Source organism: Wyeomyia smithii, chromosome 3 (genome assembly GCF_029784165.1).
Source record: "Wyeomyia smithii strain HCP4-BCI-WySm-NY-G18 chromosome 3, ASM2978416v1, whole genome shotgun sequence".
Classification (NCBI taxonomy): domain Eukaryota; kingdom Metazoa; phylum Arthropoda; class Insecta; order Diptera; family Culicidae; genus Wyeomyia; species Wyeomyia smithii.
In genome coordinates, this window is record NC_073696.1 from 185,935,040 (window position 1) to 185,962,016 (window position 26,977).

The 26,977-nt window shown below is 39.4% G+C and overlaps 2 protein-coding genes across 4 annotated transcripts in view; both read left to right on the plus strand.

Annotated features, from left to right (window-relative positions):
• The window catches only part of LOC129732571 (zwei Ig domain protein zig-8-like), an 801,587-nt gene that overhangs the window by 160,555 nt on the left and 614,055 nt on the right, over positions 1-26,977 (plus strand). The window lies entirely within an intron of this gene.
• On the plus strand, positions 8,244-16,799 carry LOC129732570 (probable cytochrome P450 313a4). The gene is made up of 5 exons (XM_055693544.1): positions 8,244-8,595; positions 8,670-8,925; positions 15,593-15,719; positions 15,797-15,976; positions 16,050-16,799. Exons 1-5 carry the CDS (start codon positions 8,262-8,264, stop codon positions 16,635-16,637), a joined length of 1,485 nt encoding a protein of 494 aa, XP_055549519.1. The 5' UTR covers positions 8,244-8,261; the 3' UTR covers positions 16,638-16,799.

Sequence of the window (26,977 nt, forward strand, 5' to 3'; positions counted from 1 at the left end):
ACATCCACTATGCGTATTTCCGGGACCAGAAAGATGCCAAGAGTCCATAAATCGATTCTCAAGTCGTTTTGAAATCCAATTTGGCATCATACGGTTTGCGGAAATCGGCAAATGCCACTCAATATGAGTATTTCTAAAATCGATGCATATGATGCTCGCAGATTAAAAACGATCCCATATAAATTTTCTAATGCAAGAAAAATTTTGGTTCTTGAAACAGCCAAACGATCAAACTCCAGCCATCATGGTATTTTTTAAATCGACATAACGCCCAGAAGCTGGACATTTATTTCAGACAATATTCCGAACTCGAAGATGGCGATTTCTGGTTACCGAAAAACAGTCTTAAATGATCAATACTTTTTAATTTAGGGATTTTTGGAATTAGGATGATGAACAGAAACCGGAAACTAAATCCAAAGAAATCCAATATGGTGATATCTGGTTCCGGAAATGATAAAATCAAATGGTTTATTGACTATGGAAAAATATTGCATTTTTAGTGTGTATAGATAACATTCTTATTGGTACTTTTTCAGAGATTTTAGACTAAATTTTACAAAGGTTTACCCTGCTCAAACAGATACGGTTTTTTTCATAATAAAGTTTGAGTTGGAATTGCTCATACTCCTGTACAAAGTATTACCTAGCTAGAAGCAAATACGAATCCTCATACAAATTAAAAAGAATCAAACAACAACACCTCATTCTGTGCCGAACACGCATCAGTATAGGACGTGTTTGGTGATCGCTCCGATAGAATATAAAACAAAAGACGCGCGAGCAAGTGTTGGCATTGTTTGCCTGGTCGAGTGAAGGTTCAAGGTCGCCCGCCTTTGTGCAACTGTTTCGCATCGTGGCTGTTTGCTGGTGCGTAAGCCGATTTGGCTGCTAAGTGATTTGTGCTACAGCAGTGGACGAGAATCTCAACACAAAGGAGGAAAAAGAAGCAGCCAACAGTTGACAGCGAGTTGTGTCGCTGTGCTGAGTGATCACACACCCGGCTCGCTGCTGGTGGCTGTTTGGAGCTGCTGTATTGGTGCTGCTGGCGGTAACGGCTGCAGCTTCGACCGTTCGGACAACCAACCCTGCTGAAAGGAGAAGTAAAGAGGTACGTGTTCTGTCGGCGCTAGTGCGCTAGATTTAGCGCGATGGATGTAGATCCCTCGCCTCCCGTGCCACCATCCCCGAACCCCTCCGACCCTGTCCCTCCTGCCAACCCTTCCTCTGTTAATTCTCCAGTCCCCCCTCGTCCCAGGCTTTACCCGGAAGGATCTCAGGGCAGCTTTACTGTTTTCTTTCGGCCAAAAGCAGGACCGAAATCGAAACCGTTAAACATCCTGCAGATTTCGAAAGACCTGACGGAGGGGTACAAGGCCGTGACCGAAATCTCCAAGGTCAGACCCAACAAGCTCCGTGTCGTGGTCAGCGACCTGGAACAGGCCAACGCTATTGCTCGCTCCGAGCTTTTCACACGCGAGTATCGCGTTTATATACCCGCACGAGACGTGGAGATCGACGGTGTCATAACCGATTCGAGTCTGTCGGTCGAGTGTATCTTGGCAAGCGGTTTTGGCTGCTTCAAAAATGCTTTGTGTCACGACGTAAAAGTAAAGATCATAGATTGCAAGCAATTGCGGTCTGTGTCTCTTGTCAACGGCACAAAAGTGTACACTCCGTCAGACTCGTTTCGTGTTACGTTTGCCGGATCTGCTCTCCCTAGCCACGTCTCGATCGATCGGTTTCGTCTGCCTGTGCTATTGTATGTACCCCGTGTTATGAATTGCACCAATTGTAAGCAGCTAGGCCACACAGCCGCCTACTGCTGCAATAAGGCACGATGTAGCAAGTGTGGAGAAACTCATGCGGACGATTCTTGCAGTGTGAATGCTGAAAAATGTATTCACTGCGGGAAAAATCAGCATGAGCTCTCCACATGCCCGGTGTACATGCAGCGCAGAGATAAAATCAAGCGGTCACTAAAGGAGCGTTCAAAGCGATCTTACGCTGAGATGCTGAAGAAGACCGTGACCACTTCTACCATAACATCGAACCCCTTTGATCTGTTGTCCTCTGATGAAACCGATTCTGACGATTCACCAGCGGGAACAATTTATGCCAATCCTGGGGCGTCTAGAAAGAGGAAAAATATTTCCTCTCCTAAACTTCCCCGAAAAGGTCCTAAGATTTCCCAAAGTGAAATGAAAGTTACAAACAAACCAAACAGTGCTGCGGAAAAACCGAAGCAAACTCCTCCTGGGCTTGCAAATTTAAAGTCCCAGAAGGAGTTCCCAGCACTGCCAGGAACATCTAAAACCCCAGTTGTTCCTTTTGCACTCCCAGTTGATGAAACAAACTCTGGATTAGTGAAATTTTCTGACATTGTGGACTGGATTTTTGAAACTTTCAATGTACCCGATCCAATTGAAATTTTTCTTACAGCATTCCTCCCAACAGTAAGATCATTTTTGAAGCAGTTGACTGCCCAATGGCCCCTCCTTGCAGCGATTGTATCCTTCGATGCCTAATTCATCTGCGTATACGAAGGATTCTATCTCTGTCTTACAGTGGAATTGTAGAAGTATTTTACCAAAAATTGATTCATTTAAAGTTTTAATAAATAGAAACAAATGCGATGCATTTTCCCTTTGTGAAACTTGGCTTACTTCAAATATTGATCTCAACTTCCATGATTTTAATATTATTCGCCTTGATCGAGACACCCCATATGGAGGAGTACTTTTAGGGATTAAAAAGTGCTATTCTTTCTATCGTTTTAACCTCCCCTCGATTCCAGGCATCGAAGTTGTCGCATGTCAAATGACAATACAAGGTAAAGAGCTTTGTATTGCCTCAATATATATTCCTCCCAGAGCACAGGTTGGGCAACGGCTGCTCTTTGATTTAATAGAACTTCTTCCCTCGCCACGTTTGATTTTGGGAGACTTCAACTCTCATGGTGTGGCTTGGGGTTCTCCTTACAATGATAACCGCTCCTCTTTAATTTATAACCTTTGCGATGACTCCGACATGACTATTTCAAAAAATGGTGAAATGACACGTATCCCGAAACCTCCAGCGCGCCCAAGCGCTTTGGATCTATCCTTATGTTCGACGTCGCTACGGTTGGATTGCACATGGAAGGTAATCCTTGATCCTCACGGTAGCGACCATTTGCCTATTCTTATTTCAAATACTAACGGTTCAACTCGCATGCGACCAATTGACATTCCGTATGACCTCACACGGAATGTCGATTGGAAGTTATACGAGGAAATGATTTCAAAAGCGGTCGAGTCGATTCAACATCACCCACCACTTGAAGAATACAACCTCCTCGCGGGCTTAATCCTCGACGCCGCGTTGCAAGCCCAAACGAAGAAATATCCCGGCGTAACGATCAAAGAGCGGCCTCCAACTCCGTGGTGGGACAAAGAGTGCTCCGATGTCTACACGCAAAGATCCGACGCGTTTTTGGCCTTCCAGAAGGGAGGTATACCCGACGACTATATACGATATTCGGAGCTTAATACCAAGCTTAAAAGCCTGGCTAAAGCAAAGAAACGCGGATATTGGCGTCGGTTCGTGAACGAGACGTCGAGGGAGACATCGATGAGCACTCTTTGGAACACAGCCCGAAGAATGCGGAATCGCGTAACGGTCAACCAAAGCGAGGAGTCTTCAAGTCGGTGGATATTTGATTTTGCCAGGAAAGTATGTCCGGACTCTGTTCCTGAGCAAAACATTGTTCGCGATGCGTCTCCTGGCCACGACGCGATAGAATCACCTTTTACGATGGCAGAATTTTCAGTTGCCCTCCTGTCCTGTAACAATAACGCGCCTGGGTTAGATAGAATCATATTCAACTTGTTGAAGAATCTACCCGGCAATGCCAAGAGGCGCTTGTTGAACTTGTTCAATAAGTTCCTGGAGCAAAACATTGTACCGCAGGATTGGAGGCAAGTGAAGGTGATCGCCATCCAAAAACCAGGGAAACCAGCTCCTGATCACAACTCTTATAGGCCGATTGCAATGCTATCCTGTATCCGGAAATTGATGGAAAAAATGATACTCCGTCGTTTAGACCATTGGGTCGAATCAAATGGTCTACTATCAGATACTCAATTTGGCTTCCGCCGTGCCAAAGGGACGAATGATTGTCTTGCGTTGCTTTCAACAGATATTCAGCTGGCGTATGCTCGCAAAGAACAAATGGCGTCTGCGTTCTTGGACATTAAGGGGGCTTTTGATTCCGTTTCTATTGACATTCTTTCGGGTAAACTTCACCAACAAGGAGTTTTCTCCAATTTTGAACAATTATTGCACAATTTGCTGTCCGAAAAGCACATGCATTTTACGCACGGCGATTTGGCAACTTTTCGCATTAGCTACATGGGTCTTCCCCAGGGCTCATGTTTAAGCCCCCTTCTTTACAACTTTTATGTAAATGACATCGGCAAATTCATGCACGATAAGACAACTTGCAGACGATAGTGTAATCTCTGTTACAGGAGCCAAAGCTGCCGATTTGCAAGGACCATTGCAAGATACCTTGGACAATTTGTCTGCTTGGGCTTTACAGCTAGGTATCGAATTCTCTCCGGAGAAGACTGAGATAGTAGTTTTTTCTAGGAAGCATGAACCTGCTCAGCTTCAAACACAATTAATAGGTAAAACGATTTCTCAGGTTTTGGTACACAAATATCTTGGTGTCTGGGTCGACTCTAAAGGCACCTGGGGTTGTCACGTTAGGTATCTGATGAAAAAATGTCAACAAAGAGTGAATTTTCTTCGTACAATAACCGGACAATGGTGGGAAGCCCACCCAGGAGACCTCATAAGGCTTTACCAAACAACGATATTGTCGATCATTGAATACGGGTGTTTCTGCTTCCGCTCCGCAGCAAACACACATTTGATCAAACTGGAGCGAATACAATATCGTTGTTTGCGTATCGCCTTGGGTTGCATGCAGTCGACTCATACGATGAGTTTGGAGGTCTTAGCTGGAGTACTACCATTGAAAAACCGCTTCTGGAGCCTGTCTTCTCGCATTCTTATCAAATGTGAGGTCTTGAACCGTCCTGTGATTGAAAATTTTGAAAGGTTAATCGAATTTAATTCTCAAACCCATTTTATGACATTATATTTCAATCACATGTCCCATAATATTAACCCTTCTTCGAATATTCCAAATCGTGTCGACTTATCAAATACTTCTGATTCTACTGTGTTTTTCGATACATCCATGATAGAAGAAACTCGTGGAATCCCGGATCATTTACGCGTGCAGCAGATCCCCAAATTTTTTTCCAATAAATATCGAAACATCAACTGCGACAATATGTTCTACACTGACGGATCACTTCTTGATGGGTCCACTGTCTTCGGTATTTACAATAACAATTTAACCGTATCCCATAAGCTTGATAATCCTGCTTCTGTTTACGTCGCAGAATTGGCTGCAATTCAGTACACCCTAGGGATTATCGAAAAAATGCCCACGGACCATTATTTCATCTTTACGGACAGTCTCAGTTCCATTGAGGCTCTCCGATCGATGAAAGATTTTAAGCACTCTCCGTATTTCCTGGGGAAAATACGGGAACATCTGAGTGCTTTATCCGAAAAATCCTATCAGAGTACCTTAGCGTGGGTCCCTTCTCACTGCTCGATACCGGGCAATGAGAAAGCGGACTCTTTGGCTAAGGTGGGCGCAACAAACGGTGGAATTTATGAAAGACCAATTGCCTTTAATGAATTTTTCTCATTTGTACGTCAGAATACGATCATCAGTTGGCAAAATGCTTGGACCAGAGGGGAACTGGGAAGGTGGTTACATTCCATAATTCCCAAGGTGTCGACGAACCCGTGGTTAAAGGGGTTGGATGTAGGTCGGGATTTCATTTGCGTGATGTCCCGGCTTATGTCCAATCACTATAGATTTGACGCGCATCTCCGTCGTGTTGGGCTCGGGGAAAGTGGTATCTGTGCCTGTGGTGAAGGTTATCACGACATAGAGCACGTTGTTTGGTCATGCCCTGTACACCGTGACGCCAGGTCTAAATTAATAGCTTCCCTGCAGGCCAAAAGTAGGCAGCCGGCTGTTCCTGTTAGTGATGTCTTGGCGAGCCGTGACCTATCCTACATGTCCCTTATATACGTTTTCCTGAAATCCATCCTCGCCCCAGTTTAATCCTATTTCCTTCCGCCTACATCCAACCAAACGACAAGAACACGTTAAGACCCCGGATCCGGAAACAGCAACTAGACCCGCACGATACTCTCAGGTCCCGAGGGAGACAACCCAATATGCCAGTCCGTAATATCTTGGCCCAGCAGCGGAACATGTGCTTACCTATGGCAATGAAAACCATCATACAGTAAACCTGTGCTTTTAATGCAAAATATTATAGCTTTAAGTTACATTTAGTTTCAGCTCGTAGTCGGCAGCGAGGATAAAAAATTTGCTTTTAGTTATTAAGATACTTTAGTAAGTAAGCTACCAGATATAATTGGCGCCGTTAAACATTAAATTGTATTTGTGCCGTGTCAAATAAATTATAGATGAACAAAAAAAAACAACAACACCTCTGCTCTTATTTATCATATAAGGAGTAAGAAGTTGTTGAGTATAACCATAAAGCAAAATCAAAAAGACTTTTTCATCGAAGGCTTGTATCATTCATTTACATTTATTCCAAAAGTAAATTGTGTTTAAAAACGTTATCCGATCACCGAAAAATCTTCAACAATCGATATTTCATCAATTTATAAAAAAAGATTGTAATACATTAATGGGTAGGTTTATATTCGAAAGCACGAAACAAAAATCGAAACCGGTTCCTGATGCGGAATGGTTTGAAACGCTGAATATGCGTTTCATATTTGCTAATACAAACAGAAGAATCATTAAAATTTTATTACGATGTACGGTATGTGCTTTCGGAGCCCGGTTGGAGAGAAAAATCTCGCTTTTCTTAGTTTCCCCTTTTTTATCGGTCCTGCGACCAGATGGGCTGACAAAATGGAAACAACTCTGTAGTATAAAATAAAATGTTTATTTTTCCCTCCATTGTTTGTCCATCACGGAAAAAGCTACCGACATTCCTTCACCATTCCTCAGCAAGACCGGTGGCAGTATTCTTCAGCAGCCCTACTAAGTGACAGCGCGTTCCTCCGAATTCCCCCCCGAGTGCCTTTTCTATGAAATGCAAATTAATTGGACGATTCCTGCAACCGTAGTTCAAGGGCGACAATTGTTGGCATTTCCTGAAAAATTTCCTCGGCAAGAATGAACCCTAACGGCGCAAACTGGATGCCAAACCCGTGAACTGTAACACTGATGAAAAAACTGCCTGAAAAATTAGTTCTGGTAGAAACAAATCTTTGAAAAAAAAAAAAATCTGGAATTAAATATCTATACTATGTTCGACGCTGCCAGTTGACAAGATGCAGAAACAGAGCATTTTACACAAAACCAGTTATTTCACACAATGCATTACCTTTTCCTTAGTGTGAATAGCATCTGCTGGACCATCCGTAAAGGTTAGAGGTGGAACAGCGACCAAGAAAATTCCTCTTAGAATCTCCGTTGCGTCGCCTTGTCGTGTCGTGGTGACGCAGTCTGCCAGAATCCCGAAGACTTTGAAATGTGTTAGCGTTACTTTCGAACGAAAAATATTCGCTTTTAAATTGAACTTGTCGCTGAAAATTTACGTCATACTTTAGAGCGACGATAACGCCAGAGAATGAATTTCTGTATTTTTCAAACGTGTTCTACAGCATTAACGGTAATCATTTTAAAATTACTCGTTTGATAAATTTGATGCTCATTAGTGTAATGAATGGTTCGCGGATGCGATGCCAAGGTACCGTCCATGGAATTTGTTTACTTGAAATTGCGCCTCTTAGCTGATGAAAACTGTTGGAAAATGGCAAGGGAATAATAAGTGTTTGTTGCGTAAGAGATTAAAACTTCACAATTAAAGGCCCGGAACTATTCGAGAGCAGATATTTCAGACTGTCTCCCATTACAGGCCGCGCATGGTAGCGTGGGATGAGCGCGCGGGAAGAACAAGTTCTCATCAGAATTGTTACGTGAATTTGTCAAACGATTTAGTAAAGTATCAATGCAAACCAGTTTCCCCGCACAACACATTTAGGGAATTTTCGACCATCGTCAGCATTATGTGACTTGTTCTTTGAAGAAAAAATTTGAGAATCAGTTTGATTATTGTCGTTTAGCGAGAAACGCAGAGATGGAATGTACTGCAGTGATTCTCGGCTGCATTTTGTTGGGGTTGCTGGTGTTTGCTTTGTTGTTTAACGTGTGGCGTTATCATGCGTTGAAGCAAATTCCGGGCATAGAGCCAAGCTATCCCGTGATTGGAAACGCATTTCTCTTCACCGGAGTGGATGCCTATAAAAGGTGCTTCCGAAACGAGAACCGGATGACGAAAATCTGGCTCGGGCCAATTCCGGTGATCAACGTACAACACCCGGAGCTAATTCAAAAAGTGCTGACAGAGTGTTTGGACAAACCGTTCGCGTATGACTATCTGGAGCTGGGTGCAGGATTATTATCTGGACGGGGTAAGACCGGCTACGAAACGTACCGCAATGTAAGTTTGCTGTTCCCGTAATTTCGGGTTTAATTTATTATACAGATGGCCGAATCTGGAAAGAGCACCGCAAAACGTTGAGTCCGCTCTTCAACACCCGCATACTGAACAGCTTTATTCCGACATTCGAGAGGGCAACCGGTGAAATTTTATCCCTCCTGGACCAGGTATCGGATGGACGCGATGTGGACCTGATGGAGTATATTAGCCAGTGCAGTGCCCAGATGGTGCACGGTACTATGGTGAATATTGATAGACAACCGGACGAACTGTATCGGTTATTAATCACTAATTTGGAAATGTGAGTACATGCGCAGTGCATTGGCGCTCCATACTGGATTAGGCTATCGAATATGTATACGTCATTTCAGAAGGACATCGACAGTTGGTTAAATAATAATTTCGTACAGAATTATTGCAACGATCGTCAAACATACGGTCGAATTTTCACGAATACAACAAGTGCATAAACTATGTCGGGTTTGTAATTGGGAATTTGTGTAAAGCGTGATTCCACGGAATTATCTTGGTTGTTGTTGACCATCATGCTTGAAAGCACCGTTACAGAGTTTCTCCGCATCGCTGAATTTTCGAGCAGATTCTAGTTGTTATTTATAAATCACTCAATGATTAGATTATTCGGAAATGATAAGTGGGTGGATTGCGATTTACTTCGAGTCAAAACCGGTTTAATATTCGAATTAGTTCCATATCGGATATGTTTTATTGCCGAATCACTCGAGCTCAAATTAACATATGAATGGGTTGGATTTGAATAGTAAGGGAAATGCCACGAATCTTTACAAAGGAACTAAAAAATTAATTGGATTATGAGTAAGCGTTTGCGTTTGATGCTATCAATTTCTCTTTCCTCGCCGGTTTAGGCGATTGATTTATTTTTGGAATTGACTATACAATATGCGCATTTAGTGTACATAACATACACTAATCAAATGTGTGTGAGTTGATGTGAGAGAGATCGATTGTTTCAGCAATTATTGTGTTATAATTGACAACTGTTGCCATATTTGGTGTAGAAAAACGTGCGTTGCTGTGAAATTTTCATTTGTAGGTACATAAAAAGCTTTTTCAAAAATTGCAAAAAGTAGGAGGGTGGTATCCAAGACATGAACGCATGGCGTTGGACTACGGTATTTTAATATTACATTAACACGAATAGTAGACGGAATTGTAACTCTAGTATTTTCTGCAATTTTATCTAACAGTGCATTTCTAACTGCGGAGACGTTAAAGCGTTATAAAAAATAACATTTACTAAAAGAATAGATCTTTTATATAAGCACTGTCACTACAGAAAAACCTTTATCTCTAGCTGCAATACCAAGACAATCATTTAATTTAGCGAATTGGGTAAAATTTTCCTATCTTAGTAAGAAGTAACCTCAACGGGACTATCTGAAATTGGTGACCAGAATTGTTGAATTGGAAATTGTTTGACATTAAACTGATCAAGCTCATGCTACATTGGCTAGGTATTTTAAAAAATTTCGTTTGCTTAAATAACTTAAAAAAGCAAGAACTCAATTACAAGCTTTTTGCGAGCATGCTCGCTGAAACCAGGCCACTAGGTGCACAAGGTCTGTCGAATTTGATATAAATGCACATTTTAGCTAGGAATAGAGAAAAAATGATTATGCCATTTTTGTTTGATTGAATTTGTTGACCCCTCGGTCACCAAGGGGTGAAATAGTTTCTAGAAAAGTGGAAATTTTATCAATTATTGATGTTCTATTTGAGCTATATCTCTGAAATTCGTTATGGGACCAACCACAAGTAGCACTTTTCTGTAAAGTAGAATGACAGGGCTTTCATTTGAAGTAATCAGAATTTTGGCCGCCATTTTGAATTTGGCCGCCATCTTGGATTATATCAGAAGAATGCAATTTTGGCCGTGTTTGCAACTGCCGATCTCCAATCTGAGACCAGCATTGGAAATCTGAGAAAAAATGCAATAAGATGCAAGAAAAAAAATGGGTGAGCATCAATTTCCCGAACGAAGTTTTAAAATAATCAATGAATTTCGCGCAATCAACCATCAAGTAGCCATATGTAGAAACGTTTTCCTCCAGTGTTGTTTTTTAAAATGCGAAAAATTTCCGGATGTTTATGAGTTCAGTAATAAATTGCTGAACAAAACTAGTCCAAGTTAAGAATCAGTATCAGTTAGTTCGAAAGAACTGTTAATTTGAAGAGATCGTAGACACTTTTAGTAGTTCATTGAAACAATGCTTAGCTCATTTTCTGTCCCTAAGGTAATTTAGCATAAGTAAAATGAAACTTATTACGACTATTTCGTATTTCACTTTTAAATCCAAAAAATTACCAATCTTAAATCGAATGAAGTCATTGTGTATGAAGATTTTGTTGAAAATTATAGAGTGACGACAACAATTTTTTAATTCCAATATAGTTCACTCACGTGAAATCATGAAGACACATTGAAAATGGCAGAAGCGTTAGCCACCTTTTCGACCGCTAGGAGCGCCACTTCTGATTTTGTTCAACAGGACATTCGAAAAAGAATAACTTTTGACAACAATATTACCCAAATGGGTACACTGAAAAAATGCGCATATTATTGTGAAGTGGACTCGACCGAATATTTATAAAATGAGAATTAAGTTCGCTTATGTATGAGGCAGTACATGGGTGACGTTTTACGGTTGGTACGCTTGTTGTTGTTATTGTTTTGCAACCTCAAACCCAAAACAAAACCGAACACAAAATCTTAATGTCTGCAAGAGTGGTATTTTATTGTTGTGTTTAGGATGGCTAAAAAAGCATGCAGGTATATTGTTCGCAAAAAGTACTCAAAGTTCATTATTGAGGTTAAGAAAGTATATTAATTTATTTCAAAACATTAGTTTTAGAAAACTTCTTCGTTACGAGTGTTTTGAGTAGTTGACATTTAATGTTTAACCAAGCACAAACTAGCCGTATATTTTCTACTAATTGGTACAGAGCGGAGTGTTTCGGGCTCGAATCTCAGTACAATCAGGACATTCGTTGTTAAATACAAGCATACTATATAGAAGAATCAACTAGAGTTATTGTTGATGTAACCCTACACTAGCGTATCGTCGTACACTGTAAAAAACGAAACGTTACTACGAAGTGGACTCCACTTACATCTGTGCTAATAGATGAAACATTTCATATCTACGTGGAATACATTTGCGTTCCGCTTCACAGCATAAAATCAAGAGTCTTACAGTTCGGTCTGCCATGTCATGCATACCAAAATCAAAATTTTTACATTCAGATTTCAATGGTTACACATTTCAAATGCCAAAACACGTGAAAATACCGTGGAATCCAATAAATATCGATATGGGTCGACATAATAGAATGACTAGGTTCGTTTATTGATATTCATATGTAAAGAGCATTAGGGATTAGCGTGCGATTGATTTTCAGTGCAGGTTTTTCCTTTTATCTTTTCTAGTCCGGAATTACGTACGAAATCTGCAATAAGTAATTTTTTCACATGATTTGCCATTTTTTCTGTGAAAGTATGAAATTGAGTCAACTAAGTCTAAAATTGAGTATTTTCAGTTTCGTGTGTAAGAATATCGGTCACACGCTCAGAGAAATGCAACAACAATGCACAGTGGAACAGCAAGGCCATTTAGGCGGACATGAGGTTTTCGATGCGATTTTTTGGTTTTAGAGTCATAGTTTCTTCTAAGAAATTGTTTCTTATAGCTAGTCCTTTATTTATGTGCAAATGAAAATTAGGGTGGTCCCAGAATCGGCGAAATAAAAAAAATAACTTTTTTATTTGCAGAAGGAACTGTATACATTCTACGGCACAGTTAACAAATTTCAAGCAACAAAAAAACTCTTGTAGCTATTGAGTTGACCGACATATAGCAATTTTACGTCCCTGACTTAGAGTGGGCTTCGAAAAAACAGTTTTATGGCTCTATTTTTTCAGTTTAAATTTAATAACAGAGTATTCTTCGGATGACTTCAAAAGTTTAAAAATATGTTTTTGTTGAACGTTTTATTGAAAAATAAAAACTCTTCACCTATACCATATAGTCTAAAATTGAGTATTTTCAGTTTCGTGTGTAAGAATGTCGGTCACACGCTCACAGAAATTTACCAACAATGCACAGTGGTTCAATGTTTTTCCGTCAAAAGTTGTATATATTTGTTTTGGAACAGTTTGGAACAGTCAGTTACGTCAAATTGCTCTGAATCAATAAATTTCATAGCTACAAAAAAATTAACGAAGTTGCTTAAAATTAGTTGATTTTCAACTTTGCCGAAGGATGTATACAATTATTTGTGCAAATAAAAAAGTTAACTTATTTTGTTTCGTTGATTTAGGTGCCACCCTAAATTTCATTTGGACATAAATAAAGGACTAAGTACAACTTCGTAGAAGAACATCGAAAAGCTCATGTCCGCCTAACTGTGCAATGAGTTTAGTTACCTTTTTCACCTCAAGAGGGGGTGTTTCCTATCTGTCATCTCGATAATATTTGGAAGTGTATTATATTGGTATTATATGATATTTGAAGCTTATGAGCATGTTTTTAATCTGAATTTAGGCAAATTTAGCTCTTTATTAAGTTCTGCCGTATCGAAAGGACAAGTTTTTTATTACAATTGTAAAATTATAAGCCAAAAATGCCCTCGTTGCTTCAAAAATTAAATTATTTAGAACGTGACTAGAGTATTGCGGATACAAACCTTGCAAAAGTAGGATGAATTGGCATTTTTTGTGTAATGCCAACACTGCCTATAAATGCATAAGAGTCCTATATGGAAATGCTCACAATTGAGAAAATTGCAAATGAAGTTCTAATCTTGAATTAATAGCAAATAACTATGATTTAAGTAAAAGTAAGCTTTGTTCAACTGTATGTTTATGAGGTGAAGCTTTGGGTACTTTCATGAGTTCTAAGAACTTTCGCATGAATTCCAGGCCTGGAAATAAATGATGGGACTCGTTTGCCTTTATTTTTTCTTTATATACAAAAAAAAACATATCTGTCTCTACGCATTCCAAGACGGGCAGGGCATTTATAATTATTTCTTGTTGTGTCTGTCATGTGAACAGTTTATTTTAATCCAACATAGAATTGCAATATAGCTATTTGGTTTAACTGATTGTAGCATGAACCGGTGCATGTTATTTACCAAAGAGCAACTACAGCTGATAGACGAAAACTCGTTCGACATAGAGTCTACAATGAAATCTCCTAAGAGTCCACGAAAAACTGATACAGACCGTAAGGCCACACCTCTGAATTTTTTTTTCTTCCCATCCCAGATGCTAAGAAGAATTTCCGGAAACAGTCGCCAAAAAAAACTTCACTTTAACTTTCGATTTCCTTCGAAAATACATATAAGTTTTGTTCAGTTTTAATATCTCTAGCTTACTTTTTAATTGAACCTTGCAAACATGAAGTGTGTTTCAATTTGTTTTAGTCAAATATATTTGTATGTAAACACTTTTAACTGATAACAAATGTGAAATGTTGTTTTTAAAAGACAATCGAGTATATTCTTAGAATGGGACACGTATGCCTTTATTTTTAATGTGAGACAGGCAAGGTTTGGTATTTTTCCAGTATCTTTCAGAACAAACTTCAAAATTTCATCAAGGTATACGAGAACATGAACAAAATTAGATACACTGACAGCATAAACTCAAATTTGCCAAAAAGTCATATGGGACTCTTAAGCTTTTATGGGCAGCACTTGTCGTCCAATTTCAAATATAATAATTTTTCTTATCTTCCAGAAGTAAAAAAATATTTCAACAAAATACATACTTTGGCGAGCAGGGGGACGAGCGATGTGATTTGCAACTATGATATGAGCCGTTGAGAGCAAAAGTGGTACATGTGCCATTTTTACACTTTTTGGGTTTTTTGCATAAATTGATGCAGAACGCAATAATGTACTAGAATATCCAAGAAAAACCGAGATCTGATAACCTAAACCAAAGTAATAGCTTACACAACTTTTGGTAATTAACATAATCACCATTTCGTTGAGAGCAAAAGTGGTACATGTCCAGTCTGTGCATGTTAGATGAATTGTAAGTCGAGGATCTTAGGATATAAAACAAACATATTTTCGCAAAGTTGGTCAAGTGATTGAGTACTTTCAGATGAAGATCTGTCTGCTTTGGAATTTTCTCACTACGCGGCGCTATTTTGTAACAGAAAGCATTTTACCTATTTCAGTATCAACTCGTATGCTGTTACCAAATACATATACACTAGCGCCACGAAGAGGCAGAATTCCTTAACAAACAGATCATTATTCTATAGTATTCAATCACTTAGACAACTCTGCTGAAGACATGAATGTTCTATGTCCTAAGATTAGAGAGCTATAATGCATCACTGGACATGTACCACTTTTGCTCTCAACGTTTTTTAGTTGTCATTATTTTTCCTATAGAACAAAAGTGGTACATGTTTTTCTATTGAAGTTTGAGTAAGTTTTTCAACCAGAACTCGTTATGTATTCATGTACTGTCTTTTGAAACCTTTTCAGCAATGATTTAGTGCAGTTATGTTAGAAACAATTTTTGAAAATAATTTACTATTTGAGTGTTTTCGTTTATCGCGTCTCCTGAAAAATTCACTTAATGGCACATGTACCACTTTTGCTCTCAACGGCTCATATACAGAACTGGTTAGGCGTTTTAGATAAACTCGAATTGCAATGCGTTTACAATATTGGTAATTTTACATGACAGGCAGATTCAAACTCGCAAACGTTCATACATTAAAGTTCAGTTCAAATAGAAAACATTTCACTTTCACAAGGTGCAAGCTAACAAAGCGTCTAAAAGAAGTTACTGTATGCTCAGCTTCTATAATACTACTTACGAGTAATTACTAACAATCAATATTGTTATATTATAGCAACTTTTCATCCCTCAAAACAAGCTCCTCTAACTAATTGATTCTTCGCAGCATCCTCGACTCGTTGGGAAAGCGAATTATGAATGGTGTGTATGCGCTGAAGACCTTCTACAAAATGAGCACAGTTTACCGCAACGAATGGCGGTCCAGAAGGTTGTGCTACGCAACGGTGAACGATGTAAGCCCAGTTCGCGTGCATTGAAATTACAGTGGTCTGACATTGAACAATCAATTATGGTTGAAAATTCTCCATAGGTTATAAGGGAAATACGAACGAACATCCTGAACCGTCCGGAGGGCGCGCCTGAGCAGGTCAGCACAATGGAGACAATGAAATCGAAAGCCTTTGTGGAGCGATTGCTAACCATCCAGCACAAGGGGCGCTGTTTTACCGACGAAGAAATTGTTAACCATGCCTACACGATGCTTGTTGCTGTAAGAGAGAGAGAGAGAGATATTGTTTCTGGATGTTATGCACTAAAGTAGATTTGTTTTGTTTTTCTGACAGGGTTATGAAACTTCCGCTTTACAGCTAACCAACATTTGTCTAATGCTGGCGATGCATCAGGAGATTCAGGAGAAGGTAGCCTTGGAAATAAAAAGTACATTTGCAACTTTGGAAGCGCCCATTACCCCGGAGGCTTTGAAGGCTCTTCCGTTTTTGGATATGGTGATTCACGAAACAATGCGGCTCTATCCGGTGGCTCCACTGATTGCCCGCCAGAGCGCGAACCCGATTACACTAGACGGAGTTTGCATTCCCAAGGGAACGACATTCACCATCAATATTGCTGCTCTTCACAGGCGAAAGGAAATTTGGGGCGAAGATTTCCTCCGTTTCGAGCCAGAAAACTTTTCGCCGGAATCGGTGAGCGCTCGACACCCGTTTGCTTTCATTCCGTTCAGCGCTGGGCCAAGAGTGTGCATCGGCAACCGGTATGCGATGATTTCGCTGCGAGTGTTTCTAGTCCGATTATTGCAGCAGTACCGATTGAGTACCAAATTGAGCAGAAAGGATTTGAAGTTTAAGTTTCAGGTTACGCAAAAGTTGCATATGCCCTGTGCCGTACAGGTGGAGAAACGGAATCTGTACTAGGACTGCTCGTGGCGTGTCAAGTCGAGAGGATAATTCGCGGTGGCTTAAATGTGTTTAACATTGCTACAATAACCTAAAAGAGAAGATTGATGAAGCGAATTCATGATAGAATTTTTTATTGACTAGGAAGTCCCCAACAAAAATTTGCTTAGTTTCACAATTGAAGGAATAAATAAAACCATGTATTATTTAAGACATTTACTGAGAGCTAAAATAAAAACCTAAATTAATCCACCTAGCGGTCAGACCCAGCCTTTCTCATTCAAACTTTTATTTGTTTCAATAGATTTACATGAACGCTTCAATCCAACAAATGTATATTCACTCTTTAGGTTCTAAAATATTGATGTAGTAATCTTATACATATAAATATGCAGTCCGGTCTGTCTGTCTATCTGATCCATATAGGCTCGAAAACTACTGAACCGATCGACGTGAAAATTTGTATGTAGAGATTTTTGATGCCGATAAAGGTTCCAATGATAGTTTGAGACCCCTCCCTCTTCTGGAAGGGAGGGGTCACATACAAATGAAATTTCTGCACAACTCAAGAACAAACCAAGCAAATGAAACCGAATTTGGCATGTAGATGTTTTAAGGGGTAACAAAAATGTCCATGATAGTTGGACGACCCTCTCTTTTCTCGAAGGAAGGGGTTTCATACAAATGATACACAAATTTCTGCACATCTCGAGAACTAACCAACTAAATGGAACCATATTTGGCAGGTGAATGTTTTAAGTGGTAACAAATTTGTTCCATAGTCGACCTCAGGCAACATTATGGATTGTAAGATGGCAACTTCCGGTTTCTGGAAAACGTCCTGAAATGCCCATTAAATATGAGTATCTCCGGAACCAGAAAGATTGACGGAAGCTAAAAATTGATCACAGACACAATCCTTAATTTTAAAATGGTAACTTCCGGTGTCTGGAAAACAGCCGGAAATGACCAAATACCATTCAATATGAATGTTTTCGGAACCAGAATTACGCCCAGATGACAGAAAATGATTTCACAGGCAATTTTAAAGCCCAAAATGACGACTTTCGGTTTCGGAAAAACAGCCCAAAGTGACCAAATACCACCCAATATAAGTATCTCCGGAGCCAGAATGTTGCAAGAAGGTAAAAATTGACCTCAGACACCATTATGAGTTGTTGGATGGCAACTTCTGGTTTTTAGAAAACAGCCAAAAATGGCCGATTTTCGTCTAACATGAGTATCTCCGGATCTAGAATGATACACAGCAGCTGAAATCGACCACAGATCCCAATTTGTATTCTAGGTTGGCAACTTCCGGTTCCTGGGAAGCAGCCGAAAATGATTCTTCAACCAGAATGACGCTCAGAGGCCAAAAATCATCTTGAAAACCATTTTGAAATCCAAGATAGCGACTACCGATTTGTGAAAATCAGTCTAAAATAAACAAATACTATCCAATATGAGTATCTCTGGAACCAGAATGATGCAAGGAGCTAACAACCATTTTGAATTGACAAAAGGTACCATTTTGAATTGCTAAATGGCAACTTCTAGGAAACATCCGTAAATGACCGAATAATATTCAATATTGATATTTCCGTTATCGAGATGATGCACAGAAACCAAACATTGACCCATGACACCATTTTGAATTTAAAGACGACCACTTTTAGTTTCTGAAAAACAACCAAAATAACTAAATACCTCCCAATATGGGTATTTCCGGTGTTAGATCGATGCCAGAAAATCAGCTGAAAATGACCGAATGCCACCCAATATGAATATATTCAGAATTAAGGCGATGTACAGAAGCCAAAAGTCGAGGATGTTGTCATTTTGATAAAACCAATCATTTTAAACGATTTGTTATTCGAATTTGATTATATCCTATGGCCGATTCGTCGTGCATTTGCAAATTTAAAACACATCGCAAGGAATCCATGAATTTGGAAAGATTAAATTGTACGATACCACATTCAAATTATGCTGAGGCCACATATATCGATCAAAGCAGGTATAGCTTTCAATAGTCTTTGAATTTCTTTTCTTTCCATAACTTTTGGGCCACATATCAAATTGTTATGAAGTTTGTTATTTGTAAGTTCGAGAGATGACTCTTTCGTATGGCACTAGTAATGTTCAAATAAGTCATGTAATCTTTGAGATAATAGACTTTCGTAGTTTTATTGACAATTTAATACATAACGGTTGCTTAAGTTCGATTATAATCAAATGAAATGGGAACGTATAGGGCAGCCAAACTTTGAAACTACGTGTTCAATCATAATTTATTAGTTAACCATTAACTAGCTGATCAAATCGGTTGTGTAGTTTCTGAGATAATGAAATTTCGTGATTTTCTCATTTCGGTACGTTATAGACGAAGTTAAAGTTCGATTGCAGTAAAATTCAATAGGGTGTTATGAGGCAGCTAGACTCATTATTTGACACTAATTTTGTGGAAATCGGATTAGCCATCTCTGAGAAAAGTGAGTGAGTCCAAGTAGTCTTCGGAATATGTTCCTATGCATAGCTGGATTTCACATTTTTAAACATAACAGGCAAAGTAATAGTCCAATTGCAAAACAAATCGATAAGGTCTTATGGGGCAACTAGACCTTCCATTTGACACTGATTTTATGAAAATCGGTCAAGCCATCTCTGAGAAACATGAGTGGGATTAAACAGTCTTAAAAACACGTTTCTTGTCATAACTTTTGAACCACAAGTTCAATCTTCATAAAATTCAAAAGTTAATGGTATTTTAGGTAGCCCGTTTATTTGAAACCAATTTTGTTTAAATCGGTTGTGTAGTTTTTGAGATAATGATGTTTCATATGTTTTAAATTTTGATACATAACCTCTAAACCAAAAATCCGATTACAATAAAATTAAATAGGGTTTTATGGGACAACAAGACCTTTCATTTGCAATTAATTTCATGAAAATCGGTCCAGCCATCTCTGAGAAAAGTGAGTGAGAATAAAAATCTGCACATGCACACACACACACACACACATACACATACACACACACATACAGAAAATGCTCAGCTCGTCGAGCTGAGTCAAGTGATATATGCCATTCGGAGCACTTTTTTACTTTCGGTTTTGCAAGTGATTGCTATACCTTTCTAGGAGAAAGGCAAAAAGAATCGTAACAGATGTGATAATTGTGTATCTGGTAGCTGAAACTAAGAAAACAAACAACTGAATAAATCACTTCGTGGATATCCATTCGTTATGCTTCAAATATAAAAATACACGAAAGGCTTTAAACAAGTTGCTTTTACGGATCTTTAGAGAAAATAAACTGTTTTATTTTTAGTTATTTCGGTTCTCGAACAAATTAGGTAGACCGTGTCAGTTCTACGCAGCAGCGGCGTTTGAATTAGAATTTCAAATCGAACACCTGCGAATTAGCATCTCGCAACGAATGAGCCATGCGAAATAGAAGAGTAACAATTGATGACGCAAGGCAACTGTTTCGCAGTGGCGTGACCAGGTTTCTAACTGTGGACGTTGGAGCACATGGGTAGTTCACTAATTTCTTATGTTTATTTCGATACTTTTTTATCATTTTCTATTTTTATTTTAGTTGTTCGAGGTCAGATTCATGAAATTGCAGTTTTGTTTCCATAATTTATTCCTTGACCTTGAACAATCACAATCAGAGAATGTCCCCATCTGTTTTCGTTATTGATCAGCACTCATGCACTCTACTTCTTATTATGAAGGCTCACTTAGATCCTTCCAAGCGTTGCATGATTTGATTTGATCATGTGAAAATACTATTATACTGATGATACTAATTTGCGAAATATCTATTAATTAAATAAAATTGCAAACTAATTGATGCCAGAATATACCGACAACTGCTACTAGTTGTTTATTTATTCATGTATCACTGCCATCGTTGGGTTCCCATAGAGCTAAGCTTTGCTAATGAACTATTTTATGCTGTTTTCTATTTGAATTTTTTAATAAATTAAGAACGGGTTTCATCGATACTGTCGATGGAACCAGAGCAAAATTTGTGCGAACCCCCGGACTGTCGGCCGAAAAACAGCTGATTGTGTTCAACTCCCGTTAGATGCTAATAAAAGCTGGTAAATATGTTTGCTACTGGGGATTTTTTCTATCTTTTTTATTTGTTTGACTTTTATTGCTGTATTTTGATTAGAATGGAGGTTCAATGATTTTCTGTTTTCTGTCTATTAACTTGCGGTTTAAATATATTTACTCGATCGATTTGTGTTTTTTTTCGACAAAATTATTTCTAAATAATAATTAGACTTATGTAACTCATACGCAAAATGCAACATTAGCCAGTAAAGATCAGTTTAAATTGCTCAGGATTGAAAAGCACTCTAACAGTTTTGTAGACAGCCGTTTCTCAAAAATCTATGAAACTGTGTAAGATAGGTATCATTGAGGTGAAACGGTGTTGAAGCCACAAACGAATTTGAATTTTCAGAAGCACAAGACTCTGATAACTTTAAGGAAAATGTCTTAATACACTAAAAACTTAGGTTTTTTGAGAAGTTTCGTAACTGTAAGGTTGCAGAGTTAACTTTGGCAACCAGGTGATCATAGGTATTGCCGCTTACACTCTAATTAAGTGAAAAAATACAGATAACACCGAATAATCAAAACTGCGCACATACTGAGTGTTGAGTGTTTTGCAATGCTGACACTGGAATGAGTACAAAGTTAGTGCTCAAATTATTCCGCGCAGTTTGGCTGCACACAGTATAGAAAGAGTCCTTCCACTCACACACACTATTTTTACAGACAAACAAATGTGCAACTCCAGAAAAAAACAATTACTTTTAATTTTTGTTTAGTAGGCAGTAATGCCGCTGGTGTCCCTATAAGCAAGCGAACACACCCATTATCAAAAACAAAAACTGTTTTTACGAAAATTACTCACTATAGATCGCACCAGAAAGTATGGGCACACTGAATAAATGGTGTCTTTCGAACGTGAGTCGATCGTGAGCCGAACGTGAGTAGAGTCGAGCAAAGATGCTTTGAATTGGCTGCTTACGTTTGTTTACATTAGTTCAGTCAACTCCGTGCGAACACAGGGCTTTTCTGGCCTTATTTCAGAACGGGAGGACTTTCGCCAGAGCGTCGTAAATAATCCTGCACAAATGGTCTGCTGTGCCAGGACTGTTGCTGAGAAAGTTGGCGAAAGATGAAGAAGTAAGCATCAAAGCCGTACGTACTGCGATCCGCATACTGTGGTCCAGTATGTTCGGAAATTGACAAAAAAATCAAGAAAATGTTTGATCTTAAAAGCTCAGCGTCGAACGTTGTACGTGCTAAGAAGAGAGTTGGTCTGAAGACGTACAAGGAGCAACGTAAGCCAAAAAGTAGTCCAAAATAAGCTGCATTACAATGGATTATGAAATCTACATAAAACTGAACTATAAAACTTCGTCAGGACTACAGTTCTACACGGTACGGGAGAAAAATCCCTTGAGAAAGAGAAGACGTCTATTTACACTGAAAAAATTGAAAAAACAAAGCAATGGTATGGTAAGCGATTTGCGAGTGTGGTAAATTTTTTTAGTTTTTCATTACAACTGATACAATGAATACTGGAACATACATTAAAAAATTGCTTGCAAAATGGCTGCGCATGATTCGTCAAAATAAAGGCTCATTAGTGTTTTGGAGTGATTTTGCATTTTGTCACTATGCGAAAGCCATTCAGAAGTGGTTTGAAAACAACGAGGTCATTTCTGTATCAAATCACATGAGCCCGCCAAATTTCCCGGAAATATGCAAACCTCAGGAAACATGTCAGAGGAGCAGATACAGAGAAAAATTAAAAAAAAGACTGGATCCAAGTTGCCACTTCCGTCGGAAAAGCGTCTGTGCAGAACCTTATGAAGACAGCTGGTGGAAGGGTGCGCCATCTTCGATACGGTAAAGGATTAAAAACAGCACAAAGTGGAATTTTTTAGTGAATATAATAAAAAAATGTTTGCATAATGAAAATTGAACTCAGAAATCAAAATACTTACCTTACCTTACCAGTCAGCTCCAGGCCGAAGTGTCCTTTGCTGTTTGAAGAAGTCGTCTCCATTCAATTCGGTCCATGGCTGTAGCTCACCAGCCATGTCGTCTGCGGAGGCCTCGCAGGTCGTCTTTCACTTGATCGAGTTACCTTGCTCGCCGCGCGCCCCGTTATCTCGTTCCAGTCGGGTCGTTATCAAAAACCATTTTCACCGGGTTGTCGTCCGACATCCTAACGACATGCCTAGCCTACCGTAGTCTCCCGATATTCGCCGTTTGTACGATGAGTGGTTCTCTCAGCAGCTGATGCAACTCGTGGTTCATCCGTCTCCGCCATGATCCATCTTCCATCTGCGCTCCTCCACAGATGGTACGCAGCACCTTCCGTTCGAGAACCCCAAGCGCGCGTTGGTCCTCCACGAGCATGCTCCAGGTTTCGTAGCCGTTGAGGACTACTGGTCTGATCGGTGTTTTGTAGATGGTTAACTTCGTGCGGCGGCGGATTTTATTCAAGCGGAGCGTTTTACGGAGTCCAAAGTAGGCACGATTTCCTGCCATAAGGCGTCGACGAATTTTTCTGCTGGAGTCGTTGTCAGCAGTCACCAGTGAGCCCAGATACACGATCTCATCTACTACCTCGATTTCATCACTGCTAATATGAATTCGTGGCGGGAGGTTTTCACTGTCTTCTCTGGAACCTCTTCCTCTCATGTACTTGGTCTTCGATGCGTTTATGGCCAGTCCAATTCTTTCGGCTTCAACCTTCAGTCTGATGTACGTCTCCGTCATCTTCTCAAGGGTTCGTGCTACAATATCAATGTCATCGGCGAAGCCAAAGAGCTGAACAGATCTTCTAAAAATCGTTGCACTCGTGTCGATCCTCCGAAGCGATGTTGAATAGCATGCACAATAATCCATTACCTTGCCGTAACCCTCTTCGAGATTCAAAGGGTCCGAGAGTGTCCCCGAAACTCGAACTACGCACATCACCCGATCCATCGTCGACTTGAACAACCGTGTCAGTTTATCCGGAAAGCCGTAATCGTGCATAATCTGCCATAGCTGGTCTCGAACGATTGTGTCGTATGCCGATTAAAAATCGATGAACAAGTGATGCGTGGGCACGTTATACTCACGGCACTTCTTCAGGTCCTGCCGTACCGCGAATCAAAATACAGTAAGGTCTTTTATTACTTGGGGAATGCGTTCCAAATTTGTATGAGCTCGCGCGAAAAAAGTTTTTTTTGAGTTGCAAATATAACGAAGAAAACCGTTCTAAATGTTTAAGCCTCGTTTGAATATGATGGTGGTCAATCGAGAGACCAAAATGCAATATTTTAATATTTGAGTATTTATACCAAAATTGTGAATTGTGAATTTTTTTTTTAAATTTTTATATGAACCCTCGTGACCTAAAACGGAAAACGTAATTGAAATGAGGTTGATATCTTGTACCGTTTTGGAGTATTAGAGAAAAGCAACCTGCGTAAAAAAAAGACCTCACTATACTCATTATTCAGTTCTTTCTAAGTGTGCCCATACTTTCTGGTGCGGTCTATAGGGCATAATCTCACATGGTGGCGCATAAGTGTATCGTTTCAAACAAGGACGAAGATTTTTCAGGATTTTCATTCGAAGAGGTACGTCTGTTTAGTGCTATCACTTTCGATGAATGTTGTTTTCTTCGCACGCTTGAGATAGAAAGGACGTAGCATGGAAGTATGTAAAAAGTACACAATAAAGATTGTGTTTTTACTGAGGATGTGCTGACTTGAGTCGCATTGTGTGTTCCTCAATGTACACTGGTTCGATAGAACTTCGGGAAGTGGAGCCGTTTCGAGGTCTCTCTTTGTGATCCATAAAAAATGTAATTGTATATATTTTCAAAATCAAAAAAGTTTCTTTCTGTGGTTATATAGTTTTCAAAGGATCAATAACGGCACTGATCACGTCCTTGCAATCAGGTGGGAAGAAACCTTTGCATTGCCATTGGGTTCACAGGAATAAGATTTTGTTTAGTAGAGAAGGTTATGCTGGGTCAAGATTCACCATGATAAGTGATGCCATCATTGTTATCTATACCTATAAATAAAAATGCAGTCCGGTCTGTCTGTCTGTCTGATCCATATAGGCTCGGAAACTACTGCACCGATCGACGTAAAAATTTGTATGTAGGGTTTTAAAGGGCCGAGAAAGGTTCCTATGATGGTTTGATACCCCTCCCTCTTCTGGAAGGGAGGGGTCCCATACAAACGAAACACAAATTTCTGCACATCTCAAAAACTAATCAAGCAAAATGGGTATTTCCGGAATTGTTATGATGCACTGAAGCCACAAATCGACCTATCGACCTCAGACAACATTTGGATTTCCGGGATTGTTATGATGCACTGAAGCCACAAGTCGACCTCAGACAACATTTTGAATTGTAAGTTGGCGACTTCTGGCGTCTGGAAAAAAGCCGAAAATGACCAAATACCACCCAATATGATCGTTTCTTTTACTAGAATGACGCTCAGGGGTCAGAAATTGTCGCCAAATGCCATTTTAAAATCCAAGATGGCAACTTACGGTTTATGCAAAATGGCCTGAAGTGATCAAGTACCACCCAATTAGTGTATCACCGGATCCAGAAAATTGACAGACTCTCAGACATCAGTTTGAATTGTAAAATGGCAACTTCTGGGAAACAGCCGAAAATAACCGAATACTACTACGTATGGATATTTCCGTAATCGAAATGATGTATAGAAGTCAAGCATTGACCCTGGACACCATTTTACCAAAATACGAAAGTAACTGAAACGCATTCAATATATTTCCGGAATAGAGGTGATGTACAAAATCCAAAAGTCGAGGATGTTGTCATTCCGATAAAACCAATCATTTCAAACGATATTAACAAATCGCAAGGAATCAATGAATTTGAAATGTTTTCAATTATTAAATTTAACACTAAAATAGGCGGGACGAAGTTAGCCGGGTCAGCTAGTAACTCATAAAAGCAAAGCAAAGCCTTGGTGCTACATTCCGATTCGGAACTCGACCTTCTGTTTTTTTATTCACAGACTTGTTATAATTCATACCTGTCTTGATTCAGCTATATCCGGTTTATTTTCTTTTCAGCTGGTGATAAGAGAAATACAATCAGCTTATTTATATAAGACTGGTTAAAAACCACCAGAGAGTCAGAAGGCTGGCGTTGCTGTCAAACCTCCTTCGATTGAGCTTGTTTCTATCTTGTCTTTCTTTTGTTTCTGTCTTGTCTGCGTTTTTTCTTTGTTTTATCTCTGTCTTGTCTGTATTTACACTTGCCAACACGGTGAAATATTTTTATCTAAATTAGAGGAGATATAATTGTGGTGGGGTGGTTGCCTCCCAGTTGGTCTCGAGGTACGATGCTGGCCTATCAAGCCAGTCGTCGTAGGTTCGAGTCTCGGCTCGGGAGAGACTGTTAGTGTCAGTAGGATCGTAGCGCTAGCCCCACAATTGTCCTGTACACTAAACAGTCGGCTGCGAAGTCTGTGTATGAATAAACAGAAGGTCAAGTTCCAAATCGGAATGTGGAACCAAGGAAAAAGAATAATTGTGGTGAAAAAGGTTCTATGGATTTGCTATGTTGAAACAGTCTGTTAGACCACAGAATTATTTTTCAAATTTTCACGTTATCAAGCAGTATCAATACTAAGACTGGCTGTGCGAAATTTCGAAATTTCCGAAACTAAGCGATTTTTTTTTGAAATACTTCATCAAATAAATAAAAATTATGAATTTTAAGTTATTTTTTCGTTTGTTTTTGTCCTTGTTTTATCTTTGTCTTGTCTCTGTGTTCTATTTGATTTATCTCTGCTTTTTCTCTGTCTCTCTGAACTCTGTCTTGTCTTTGCCAACACTCTGTTTCGTCACTGGTTTGTCTCTATTTTGTCTACGTCTCGAATCTTGTCCGTGTTTTATCTGTGAGTTATTTCCGTTTTGTATTTGTTTGGTTTCTGTCTCGTCTATGTCTGGCTTTTGTCTGGTCTCTGTCTTTTTATGTCTTGTCACTGTCTTGTCCCTGTCTTGTTTTTGGCTTATATTTGTCTTGTCTCCGTCTTGACTCTGTTTTGTACCTATCTTGTCTATGTTTTCCACTGTTTTGTCTTTGTCTAGACAATCTCTTGCCACTGTCTCGTCTCTATTTTGTCTCTGCCTTGTCTTTGTTTTTCTCTGTCTTGCCCATGTCTTATCGCCGTTTTGTCTCTGTCTTGTATTTGCCTTGTCTCCATTTTGATTTACATTGTCGATATTTTGTCTTCGTTTTTGTCTTGTCCCTGTCTTGCATTAGACTTG

What these genes read in the sequence shown, in the direction of transcription:
- LOC129732570 (XM_055693544.1), top strand. Translation starts at nt 8,262, where the DNA reads ATGGAATGTACTGCAGTGATTCTCGGCTGCATTTTGTTGGGGTTGCTG. An exon ending in TTAATCACTAATTTGGAAAT is followed by an intron (nt 8,926 to 15,592) that starts GTGAGTACATGC and finishes GATTCTTCGCAG; the next exon opens with CATCCTCGACTCGTTGGGAA. An exon ending in CCTACACGATGCTTGTTGCT is followed by an intron (nt 15,977 to 16,049) that starts GTAAGAGAGAGA and finishes TTTTTCTGACAG; the next exon opens with GGTTATGAAACTTCCGCTTT.